The sequence below is a fragment of the Aethalodelphis obliquidens genome, unplaced genomic scaffold, assembly GCF_003676395.1.
Source record: "Aethalodelphis obliquidens isolate GAN/ISIS:26980383/991018 unplaced genomic scaffold, ASM367639v1 scaffold13, whole genome shotgun sequence".
Classification (NCBI taxonomy): domain Eukaryota; kingdom Metazoa; phylum Chordata; class Mammalia; order Artiodactyla; family Delphinidae; genus Aethalodelphis; species Aethalodelphis obliquidens.
The window spans coordinates 23,303,816-23,317,212 of record NW_020837957.1 but is presented as its reverse complement, the minus strand read 5'-3'; the positions used below and the strand labels follow the sequence as shown (position 1 = coordinate 23,317,212).

General features: G+C 36.1%; 1 protein-coding gene across 4 annotated transcripts in view; it reads right to left on the bottom strand.

Moving 5' to 3' along the window:
* The window catches only part of HS2ST1 (heparan sulfate 2-O-sulfotransferase 1), a 186,068-nt gene that overhangs the window by 14,083 nt on the left and 158,588 nt on the right, over positions 1-13,397 (bottom strand). For all 4 annotated transcript variants that reach the window (XM_027114247.1, XM_027114248.1, XM_027114249.1 and 1 more), the window contains one exon: positions 4,999-5,137. In XM_027114247.1, coding sequence (XP_026970048.1) covers positions 4,999-5,137 — 139 coding nt within the window. The remainder of the gene's footprint in view (positions 1-4,998; positions 5,138-13,397) is intronic.

Here is a 13,397-nt window from a genome sequence, read left to right as displayed (position 1 = left end):
CCTCTCACCGTTGTGGCCTCTCCCGCTGCGGAGCACAGGCTCTGGACGCGCAGGCTCAGCGGCCATGGCCCACGGGCCCAGCCGCTCTGCGGCATGTGGGATCTTCCTGGACCGGGGCACGAACCCGTGTCCCCTGCATCAGCAGGCGGACTCTCAACCACTGCACCTCCAGGGAAGCCCTCCTGTGGTGCATTGTACATATAAAACACTTTCTAAGCAAACAGTAATAAGTTCTCAAATGCTTTTGTGTAAAATCCATGTTCAATAAGCAAACCATAGTCAGGGGATTATGAATTGCTAAGGACTACGGAAGCAGTATTTTGTAAGCCAGTAGTAGGATCAGGTAGTAGCTAAGTATGGAATTCTTCTAACCTCATTAATATCTTTTATAAACTAATACATATTTTTAGGTATAATATTCTGAATTCATTATAATTCCTACAGCTGTCAATAAGTCTAGTTAATTTAGAGTAAGAAATACGAAAAGCAAATTGGGGTAGGAATTGTGATCTCTGAGATCAATGAGTACTTCTTAAGCAAAAACCGATTCTCCTTTAGATTGTTATTTACAGCATGTAACTACACACTCTTTCCATAAGTATAACCCCCTTGGTGTTCTGCTAATAAAACAATAATTAATAAAAATGATTAATAACCTATAGGATAGTACAAAACTGAAATATTCATAAGATAAATATTTACATATTTAGAAAACGTGAGTGATGAGAATTATAGATGTAGTTATTTGGAAGCTGTAAGAAGGCCTATGCTGAAAGAAGGCCTGAGAGACAAACTATTCAAACTTGGGTATTTGGTTAATGTTTTCTCAAAATGAACACAGTGGGTCTGCCACTTGAAAGAAAACAACTGACAGTCTTAGTAGCCCAGCGGTTCTCAACTGGCGCTGTTTTGACCTCCAGGTGACATCTGGCAATGTTTGGAGACCTTCTTCATTCTCACACCTGCAGGATGTAGGGGAGATGCTACTAGGTAGAGGTCAGAGATGCTGCTAAACGTCCTATAATGTGTAAGGCAGCCCTCACAACAAGGAATTCTCTGGCCAAAAGCAACAATAGTGTCAAGGTGGAGAAATCCTGTGGGTGCCAGTGATAAAAGCTAAGCTTTCAAACTAAAAAATATAAAAATTTAAATTTATTTTTACTTCATCTGTCACCATAAGCCTGACAGGTTCCCAATACTTACAGACTTTTCCGATGAGATAAGTGGTGACGTTAATGAATGTGAATTTTTGATATTGTATAATAAAATGTGCCAACACTTGGAAGATCCACGTAACTCAGTGAACTAATGTGTTCCAAATGACCAATACATGAGGTTAAAAAATTATGCTTGGTTAAAAAATCCATTCAAAGTATAAAATATATCAGTGGATTTTAATGCAGCAGAACATAAAAGGTTAACTGCTATGGTTTCAGATTCCACACTTCAATAACTTTAAGAAACTACTACTAGTTAAGTTTTAGTGTAATATTAAAGAAGAATTTCCACAATTTTCTGAAAAGGCTATTAAAATACTGCCTTTTCTAGTTACATATCTGTGTAAAGCTGAATTTTCTTCATACACTTCACCAAAAGAATGTATTAAATAGACTGATTCAGCAGCAGATATGAAAATCCAGCTGTCTATATTATATTAAATCAGGTGTTTTAAAAATTTGCAAAAATGTAAAATGTCACTATTTATACCTTTTTCTGAAAATGGTTATTTGCATTAAAATATATTATTTATGTTACCATATTATGGTCTCCTACTGTTACTATTAAATTAGTTACTATTTTAAAAGTTTCTCAGTCAATTGGCAAATTTACTGATATTGGTAAATATGAACAGAAATAGATATAACCCACATAGATAAAAGCTCCTTGGCGGTCCTCAATAAAAAGAGTAAAAGGAGTTCTGAGACTAAAAAGTTTGAGAACCACTGATTTATATATTGTAGTTCTTGAATGCTGACCTTTGGATTACTAAATATCCCTATTTTCCAGGTATTGGGACAGAGATTAAATTATGCAAAACTCTAGGTATAAAGTTTGAAAAACAGAGTATTTGAAATCTCCCAAATAAAGCAAATCGTATGTTCCTTACAAGATCAACTGAAAGCTATCACAGGCATATACATATGACTAAAATGGCTTTGAAATTATTGACAGTGTAACCAGAAACTGGAAATGAAGCCATTGTAAGGTATTTCCAGCCTTAGCCTTTGCCATCATAGCCACTTTTTAATCCCAGTTATCTTCAAATACCCTGCCATCTTCCAAAGTGCTATATGCCACGAAGTCTTACCAACTTTACAGATATGAGTTTATTAAAGAAAACTCTTGCCAGTTAAAGATATTAAGGAATTATTTGCAATATAACAACTTTATTTAACTCATTAGGTGCCAGAATGTTACCAACATCTATGTCATGAGAAACAAACCAAATTATTAAAAACGTGTGTTTCAATATGTTTCAAGACTGAAAAGGTCTATTTTGCCTATCACAAAACAAAGTAATTCTTTACTTTGATAAAGCATTTGAAGATGGCCCTTTCCCCGTGAGAATTAAGGTAATACAATAGTATTTTGCTGATGTTACTAATATTACATCTAAATAAACAGGTGTATTAATATGTATTTTATAATGACATAAAAAAAACAGACCAAGACCTATCATCATTAGGGTGAAGAATGGTTAAATCTCCAGGCTGGAGAGGGCATACCTACCTAAAGCTTTCAAAGATGAAAGGGAGACTATGTTAAAATATTTGCCTAGGTTTTTCTGTGAGCATTGAATATACAACTTTGGAACATCTCTCATACAAAAATATCGAGTGACATGTTGCTTTCCCTCCCTCCTTTTTCAAGGGTATAGAGAGGTTAAGACTGTGAGCTCTGGAATTGGAGTGCTTGGGTTTAAATTCCTGTACCACCATTTACTGGTAGTATAACACTGGGCAAGGTACTTAACCTTTCTGTGCCCCAGTTTCCTTATCTGTAAAATGGACACAACAACAGCAATTATCCCATAAAATTGTTGTACAGGCCACCTGAAAAAATACATAATATGTGACTTAAAACAGAGCTTGATAAACAAGAAGCACTCAATAGATGTGAGCTATTATTGTTGTTATATTAAGTATTATTGTTACCTAATTCCCTAAACTACATAGGATAGCAACCACAAAACCACGGTATCCAGGGCTGACGTGACATGACAGATGTAGGAACCTACGTGACTGTGAATCTTTTCCTTACCAACACTAACATTCCTTTAGTTGAAGGAGGGAGATGGATACTAACAATTACTGAGTAAGAGCTAGTATAAATGATAGGGCTAAAATTAAAAAAGAAAGTAGTTAGCATTGAAGTGAATTTAGAAATAACTAACAATAAATTTTGAAGTACTAGGTCACAAAAGGGTTATATTACAGATTTTACAAAATTTTACAGACACTCCATAATAATATAATTATATATATTTTTTCTAGAAGATTATATAATACTAAGAGATGAGTAGATGCTGAAAAAAAAGGTACTGTTTGGATCAGTACCTTCTGTCTAAAGCCTTGAGACTAAGGAAAGAAATAGCAATTTCTAGAAAACATAAACAGGTAAATAAAACAAAAGAACCATTGCCTTCTCATGTGACAGAGGGCACATCCAACTTAGAAAAAAATTAATTGTTGGGTGTTAATTACTATAATACAGCAAGTATCTAGCATCACCATTATGCAACACTTTAGGTTTAAAAGGTGCAGAATTCCCTCACTGAGCCATTTGCTGAACGCTTACAGATGAACTAGGCACCGTACTCGTACTAGATATGGAGGAGACAAAGGTGAAGGAAATACAGTGCCTGCTTCAGGACGTTCACAGCCTTTTGGAGAAGACATATATGTAAACAAATAATTCAAGTACCACAAAATAAATATTTAAAAAATAGCGATATGAATGGAGTGCCCTGGGAACTTTGAAAGGGACACGGCTCACTGACAGAAAAGACTTTATGAAAGAGGTAACATTTGAGCTGGATCTTAAAGGTGAACAAAGAGTTTTCAGATTGAAGGAGAGACATCGTAAACATAGGGAACAACACGTGTGCAACACCCAGTGATGCACTGGGTGCCTGAGGTGAAAATGAGGCAGGAGAAGGAGGTCTCAGGCTATGTCAGACTGCGTCTCCTGTGCCTTGGGCAATCCTGTGAGCGACGAGGTCCCCGTAAAGGTATTCCACCAGAAAATTGACACAGTTTGGTTTCTTAGAAAAACAAGTCTGGGGCTACTCTGGAGGACGCACTTAAATAGAAGACAACTCGAATTGTAAGAACCCTGTTAAACTATTATTCTCATCTTGCCTGAAAAAATAAGCTGCTTTAACAAAATAGTGTCCCTAAACAGATGAACAAAAATCAACGTAAACGGGCTTCCCTGGTGGCGCAGTGGTTGAGAGTCCGCCTGCCGATGCAGTGGACACGGGTTCGTGCCCCGGTCCGGGAAGATCCCACATGCCGCGGAGCGGCTGGGCCCGTGAGCCATGGCCGCTGAGCCTGCGCGTCCGGAGCCTGTGCTCCGCAACGGGAGAGGCCACAACAGTGAGAGGCCCGCGTACCGCAAAAAAAAAAAAAAAAAAAAATCAACGTAAACTGCCATCATCAAGGTTAAGAGAACCAAACTATGTACACAAATGTATCATATTAATGAGTTATTATAGTGATCTCATAGAAAATTATTAATAGGGCTATAATAAAACAAATATTCAGCTCCAGAACACAAGTCAAATATTTTTTAAAAGGACAAAATATTATATATACTCCAAAATATCAACTACAAAGTAGTTTTATTTTTACTTCTTCATACTTTTGGGCTCTTTTGAAGTTTTCCACAATAAGCAAGGAATACATTTATAATCGTTAATAAATTTTAAAAGCATTCACTGTTTATTGCATTTCATAAACAATTATCTTTATAAAAATTCTAAAACTAAAATATTACCTTTTTGTCCCCTTGTTTTCGTCTTCTTAACCCTGGTCTATAATCATCTCCAAATCTCAGAAAGTAATAGTAAGAAACTAGCCTCTCAATAGGATCCCTTATGACATTAATGTAAATTGGCTTCTTCTTCACACCAAATCTGAAATAGAGAAAAATTTAAAAGGTGACATCAACTCTTTCATTCTGTTTGGGGTGTCCTGAAATTGAAATTTGAGGTATTAATTCTATATGGAAAAAAACATGAGTTAATTAAATAAAATACAGTATGTGGAGATTAGAAAATATTTTAGGACTATACTACAATAAAGTAAATAAGAAATAAGAATTTTTAAATTACAGCTGAAGATAAAGGAGAGAAGGGAAAATTGAGTGACAAATAATTTTAAATTTTACTAGCAAGATTACATAAAACATTTCAATTTCACATAGCAATGATTTCTCACTTCTGACCCACCCAACTAGATAAACATTGTCAATGGATATAGCACAAGTCCACACAAGCGCGATCATTTGAGCCTAACGTCTGTGATGCTAATTTTAAAGACAAGATAGAAGTGAAAAACATTAAGTCTTCAGCATTATTTCCTTAGGGAATGATAGAGAGCTGGAGGAACACAGAAGTATACTTTAGCCACCCTTGCAGATCCTAGAATTGTCTAGCTGATTCCTGTTCTAATATCCTCACTTATCCCAGCCTTAAACCTTAGTGTTATCCTGACTCTCCTTTATTCTTCTTTAGCATGGTTACCAAGTCCTTCTGATTTTTTCTCTTGTAGGCTTTCTCAGAGATTTGACCTGTCTTCCTCACTTCCTTTCTTGTCACAACTGCCTTCTTTGTAGGCCTCTTGCTTGGATTACTGCAATAATTGATGGTTTTCTAATAATAAGAATTGGTTTTCTTGCATCCAGTCTCTCTCCCTTTCAGTCTACCTTCATACCAATTCTCAACTGATATTTCCTCATTTATTAGATCACTCTTCTTAGAAACCTGAAATACCCCTACTGTTTATGTTGACTTCAAACCCAAACTCCTTTACTTGATTGTTAATGTCTGCTTGCCTTATGTCTTGGGTTCCACCTTACTTATCTAACTTTATTTTCAACTCTCCTCAAACAAGAAACATCTATCTGTTACAGTTAGGCCCACCTCTTCTGCTTCCCAACAACTCCTATTTCTCCTTACATGCCTTTGCTCATTCTATCTTCCTTAACTAGTCCTATTCTTTCTATTACATTCATTCATTCAAACAGTACCTTTTCGTGTATCCAATATATTCCAGGAACTATTCTAATATTAGGAAAACAGCAGTGAAAAAAAAGGAAAAATTCCTCATCCTTCTGGAGTTAACATTCTACTTGGGAGAGACAGAACATAAACCAATAAATAAGTAAATATGTTAGATGGTAAAAATACTAAGGAGAGAAATGATGCAGTGCATGGAATAGGGAGAAGTGGGGAGAGTACAATTCAAAACAGGGTTTTCCAGGGAGGCAGCAGTATTATTATGTGATGAGAAGAGAGCCATGTAGATATCTAGGAGAAAGTGTTCCAGGAAGATAAGACTTCGAAGTATGAAGGCCCCAAAGCAGCTAAGTGCCAGGCATTTTTGAGGACCAGCAAGGAGGTCAATCTGGCTGCAGCAGAATCAGGAAGGGGACAGTAACAGAGAATGGGAGTGGAGAGATGGGGGTGGTGGTAGAAGACGTGCAGATCACGTGGGCCTTGTAGAGCACGTTATGTATCAGGAGGGAGGCCTTCCTGAGTCAGCCGAGAAGTGTCATGATATGGAATCTGATGTACAGCATGGCGACTATAATGAACAATACTGTACATACTGTATACTTGAAAGTTGCTATGTCAGTAGGTTTTAAATGTTCTCATCACGACAGCAGCGACAACAACAAGATGGTAATCATGTGAGGTGAGGATGTGTTAACTAACCTTATTGTGGTAAACATCTCACAATACATGGGTGTAGCAAATCATCACATGGTACACCTTAAACTTACACCATGTTATACGTCAATTATGTGTCAATGAAGCTGGGGGAAAAAAGGTTATTGGCTGTTGTTTTGGAATAAACTGAAGCGGGCAATAACAAAATCTTGTGAAGTCTAGGAAGTCTTCCTGATGACTCCAGCATACAGTGCTATCTGCTCTCATTTGACACCTGCACCCAGGAGCTATTGCTATCAGGCAGTTTTACTCTTGGCTTGTCCTGCTAGTGTTTCTCTTGTAAGTCTTTCCTCCCCAATAGCATTATAAGCCACTTGAGGGTAGGCAGAGTGCTTCACACTTCCTTTATATATTTCACAGGGCCTGGTATACATAAATACTTGCCCGCTGGTTAGTACTATTTGAAAGATTAAAAAAATATTAGCAATCTCTCTAAAACTGGGAATCACAGTGAGAAATGAGAAAGGTAAACTTAAGTTGTATGACTCAATAAGAGATAGTGAAAGTTGCTTATTCTCTTGACAGTCTTGATATGTTCACTCGTCTGTCCACAGAAACCCTCAATTTAGCTAACTGCTTATAACAAATTTCCCTTCTTACTAAAATACTTTTTCAAAGGCACTAAAAAGCACACAGCTAACCTAACTAGTTTCACATTTTCCCCTTACTTCTGCCTGTTACAATAAATGTCTTACGCACAGCAGGCATTCTATAAATGTTTTACACTAAATGCTTAAGCAAATGAGTAGTGAAAAGAGATCACAGAAGAGAAAAAAGCAAGGTGCCTGGATATAACTCGATTCTTTTAGCTTCTGAATTATTGTAAATTAACTGAACAGAAGTCCTAACTTACAAACAGGCTGTATTCTATAAAATTGCTTTGTGTGTAAAAAGGGGTCAACTCTCCTGAATTCTAGTCCTTTTCTCATCATTAAGTAAGTGTAAGTCTAAGTCACTAAAATCCTTTGTACATATGGAAATACTGAAAACTACACAGAACTTTTTGGTAAAACATTATTATATTAAATTCGTGAGTTGGTTTATTAGAACTTGGGACATATTTTTTTCACTGAACAACTCATAAACCTATAAAACCAACAATTCAGTAAAAAAATTTTTTCACAAATTTTTAAAGGAAGAAACAGTATTGTTGCAAATATACGGCACTGTCAAATTAGGTATCAGGGTAGAAGCTCCATGAGGGCAGAGGATTGTTTCTCTCTTGTTCATGGCTTTATCATTAGTGTTCAGTGTCAGAAACATAGGTGTTGGATATTAAAATTAGGTTGAATAGAACGTTGTGAATTGGCCACTTACAAAAGCCTTTTTGTGGGACAGTGCACCCACTAGTGAGAAGAGGGTAGGTAGGGAGGTGTACACAGTTGCTACCTTAACTGCTAGAGCTGTCTAGTAAGAGGAATCTAAAAGGGGGAAGCACAGGGCAGTGGGGCAATGACTCCATTCTTAAGACTGTGGGATTCCCTGGGAACCTCCTTTATCATCTCCATTATTAGCCACTGATCCACGTGAACTATTCCCTTGGGAATTACTTCGTCCCAGAACATCTCCTACCAATGCTTCTTCTTTTTTGCTTTCTGCTAGCCCCTGACATGTGGAACAGATAGCAATTCTTACCAAGTAGAAGTGGAAGGGGGACATGGCACTTGAGAAAACTCTTCCTGCTGTCTGGGAAATGACTTTCTGGGGCATGGCTTTGGGCGGTGCTTATATGTATGAAACAGGATTTTAATGAGATAAGCTACGTGAACTTCTTCTGAAAATGGCTAAGAACTATTATTTATAACTTAGGATATGGCTGTATAGACATAAAGGCAAGGAATTATAACTGAAAATAGGCATGCTAAAAGAGCATCAGGCCACTCAGCTCAGCTAGTTAGGAAACAAGCATCCTCTTAAGTTTGTATGTTTAAAACTTTGGCCAAACAGGTAGTTTTGTACCAGTGGAAAAATATGTTCTGTAGTTGCAGACTCCAGCTTTAACCCTAGTCAGTCATCTGAGCTGTTCCTCAGGAGGGCTCAGATGGAAGAGTAGAAAACCCATCTTCCCTCCAGGAAACTAAACTATCATTGACCCGTTAGAACATAATCTTCCTAGGAAGAGAAGAGCAGATTTGGTAGGATTCTGCAATGTTATATGGCGATCAAAAGGGAAAAAATATAATCTGAGCAGCAGGTTGGTAAGAAACCTTATTCTTGCCATGTCAGCATGTATGTACGACGGCAAGAGAGACAAACCAGGCACATTTCCTTACACCCACACTCTGTATAGCCTAGGATGAATGAACAGTAAGAATAGCTAAAAGGACAAGTGCATACTCAGAACTTTTGAAAGGAACCTTGTCAACTGGCTAGACAAAGCCTAAATGGAAGATGATGAAGCTGAAGGAGGGCTGAATAGCCTTTGGGAAGCATTAACGCTTTGAGATTTCTGCTTCATACCAGATTTAACACTTCTAGTTAATCAGCAGTCTCACGGGGGAACAAAGATATCTTATACAGTCAACCTATGGTTGGATGAATCTGTGGATACGGAACCTGCAAATAACAAGGGAGGACTGTACATATTTATTCTGGACTCTCTTATCCCTAAAGTGTTCATAGAAAGCTTCAAATCCTTCTAGTGGTAAGTTCTCATTGTCTTGTTTCAAAAATAGTGAATGACCTGTTGGTATTTATTGGTCCCACTGATAATGATGTTAAGAATAAAAGATTTTTAAAATAATTATTTATCTCTTAAAAAGAACATTCATCTATTAAAATGGCCCAAATTTTAAAAACGGGGGAGTGTGGTCCAACAATACCGAAGGCTGGTAAGGATACACAGCAACTGGAACTCTCGTGCACTTTTGGTGAGACTGCAAAATAATAAAGCCACTTGGGAAAACAGCTTAGCCGTGTCTTACAGAGCTACCATACAATCCAGCAATCCCACTTCTAGGTTCTCCCCAAGAGAAATGCAGACATTATGTCCACACAAAACCTGTATGCAAATGTTTTGACAACTTTATCCATAATCACCAAAAGCTGGAAACAACCCAAGTATCCAGGAACTGGTAGATGGACAGTAAGGATGGTGGTGCCTCCTTCCTTACTACTCAGTAAGGAACTAACTACTGATACACGCATCAAATTGGATGAATGTCAAAAGCATTATGCTCGGTGAAAGAAGCCAGGTTCAAAAGACTTGGTGACTGACTAGATATTTGTGGCAAAGAAAAGGGTTGTTGAAGATGACTCTAAAGTTTCTTGCTTGGGTGTCTTGATAAATAAAAATGGGTAAACTTCCCAAAAGAGAACATTGGAGGCAAAGAGAGAATCTTGAGCAATGCCTTATTAGGACCTGGGAATAAGGAGGGCCAGCACAGAGTCAGACAGGGAGAAGAAAACACCAGTAAGACAACATGGTAACTGAACGAAGACAGAGTTTTAAAAGGGCTTAACACAGCTCTGTGTGAGTCACAAACTAACTGCTTCACCTACATTATCATATTTAATCCTCACAACCACCCATGGAGTAGTTATTTTAATTATCCTCATTTTACAAATGGGGAAACTGAAGATCTGAAGTCATGTGGCTGAGACTGCTGAGCTGGGAAGGAACTGAGGGGGATTTAACTAGAAATCTGACTTGAGAGATTACTCCTTAGCATCTACAGGATCAATGCTACAGAAAGAGCTAGTAATACAAATCAATAAAAAGCCAACTCTAGCATATTACTTGCAATGATTAAAATAATTTTTAAAATGTTTCTACAGTGTTTGTGACATATTTGTTGAAAGTTGTAGAAAGTGGTGCAAACTTCAACTGGTTCAGCAGATAAGTACAAGGCAAAAGGGACAATCTCACATGAATCTACATACTACCAAACTTGTCCTGACACATCTGTTTCTTTACTGATTTACCTCAATTGTTCTGAAAAAGACAACAGGGGTGATACAGAGAAACCAAAATGATGGTGATGAAAACCCATACTCATTCCTGAGGATGACCACAAAGGTACACACCTGACGTGGACCTGAATAAAACTGACTGTTGGATCAAGAATAATTTCCAAATATCTTTCTAAGACCGGATGCTGACATATGACCCTAGGTAGCTAGATCATAAAAAATCTCAGCAGAGTCTGATCAAAAACAGCATTAAAATAGTTTTCTTTTAGCTGGACATTATCCTTTATAAAGGAAAATATTCTGAAAAAGGTTTTTGAAAGAGATGTTCAAATGTTTTTCTTTTGTATAAAATTTGAAGAAAATAAAAATGGGAGTGATAGATGCTGCTGATAAATGAGTGGTATAAATTTAAAAGGGAGAATAATCTATAATATTTTCACTGTTTATAATGAACCATAATGAAGTGATAATAATAGTAAAAAAGGGGGTTTCAGTGAACTCACTGAGGACAAGAACTGCAACTTATTCAACTTTATATTGCCTGCACCCTAGGACAATTTGAAAATGTCTAACTTACACAATGTTTTTCCACTGGAAAATTTCTAAATTTATGATGTTAGCATATCTGCATTATTTTAAAATAGTTTGTTCACCAATTTAAAAAAAAACAGTAATTAAACACTGAAGGGAAAAATGGAAGGAAGAACTAGGAAATGTGCTTAAAAAAATAAGGATAGAGTTAAGACAAAAAGGAATAAGACAGGACAGGAATACAAATATGTAACAAGAAGATATTTTTGTTATTATTCTAAAGTTCTGAATAAAAACAGATAAACCAAAACAGATAACTGTAACCAAAACACAGCGTGAGCCGATATCAGCTTGCAAATAAAATGTGTGCTTCTTAGTGATCAGTCTAAATTAGAAACCACTTTTAATACTTTATTTAATACTTTATCTTACTGCCTGGGTTTCCTGGGGTATCCTGGGTTTGTACTCTCTTTAGTGTTTCTGCTAAGGCAATTGAAAAGCTATGTGACTAAATATCTCTTTCATCAAATTTGACGGTTTTCTCCTGAAGGCAAGTATTTTAATGGACTCCACAAAGTACTACACCAGTCAAGAATATGTTTTAAACAATAAAATATTTTAAAAATTGGTAAAGTGATGTTCCTTTCCTCTTCCTTACTCATTTGTGGTATGACAAACTAAAAATTATTTTAAAAGATAGTAGTTACATCTAAAATAGTTTGTGACTATATACATCAAAATACATTTCTGCCTGTTGATTTTTTTAAGGTATTTGTTTAACATCTTGTAAAGGTCTATTAAAGTTTTTCACAATACATATTGCTTCCAATAAGATGAAACACATTAGGAAAATATTCAAACCCTTAAATGTTCATGTTAATATTTAAAAAATGAGATTAATCTTTCCAAGAACCTTTATATTTTTTTAACTGCAAAAACCCTAGCATACACCAGAACTTCATTCTAAGTGTAAGACTTTTGCCCAAAGCAAAAGCACTCAATATATTATTTTAATAATGAAAACCTCAAGTATGAGAAACCAAGCTGTGTGTGCAAAAAAAATAAATCATTTAGGTGAAAAGGTAACAAACATTCAATTGAAGGATAATGCAGCCCTGAGGGAAAATATGCATATGAATGAAGTTTATGAAATTGGTCCAATGACTCTGTAAAGAAAAAATAATTAGTTTATCTTAAAGCTGCCTATAAAATGTTTTCAATATTGCTGTATGAATTATTTATAGAAAATGTACATTTAACTTTAAAGCAACCACTTTACTGTAAGATGTTGAGTGCTGTGGAAGAAACTAGCAATAAGAATATATTGTTCTATGTATGTAATATCTGGGAGACTCCTTTTAATTACAGGCTTTTCAAAAAAGTTCAGATTTATTATCAATGTGAATCAGTAATATTTCATTCAACTCCTTTTCAAATTTGAGAAGTTAAAATGACAGTGGGATATCAATTAAATTTTTGGATTTTACACAGAATGCTCGTTCAAGTTGACAAATACATGAGGGTGTATTACTTTGAAGTCATGACTGCTACTGCAATGAATGAGCAAATATGTCTAAGCTTAAATAATTTAAAAAACTATTTTTAATGTTTTTGAAGTTAGTGCAGAGTTTTATTAGGGAAAAGATCTGCATTTGAGGTTTTCCTATAATGATACTCAATGTGTTACATAAAACGTTTAAATGGATTCACCAAGCCACATATGCTTACAGAATATTCCTTTTGACCAGTTTTCTGATTAGTACTTAAAGCGGCACAGACTCTAGGGGGAGCCCCATAGTGCTTGGATACTATATGTAAGCCTGTTGTTTTATGAACTTTTCTTCAGAGAATTATGATAGGAATACCTTGATCCCATGCCTCCCCAAAAACATGGAAAATGAGAGTTAGTTATGTCCAGATTCAGGCAAATCACTATAAAGGAAAATCACTTAAAAAAAAAGTGTCTTTAAGGAAATCAAAAAATACCTAGAAACAAATG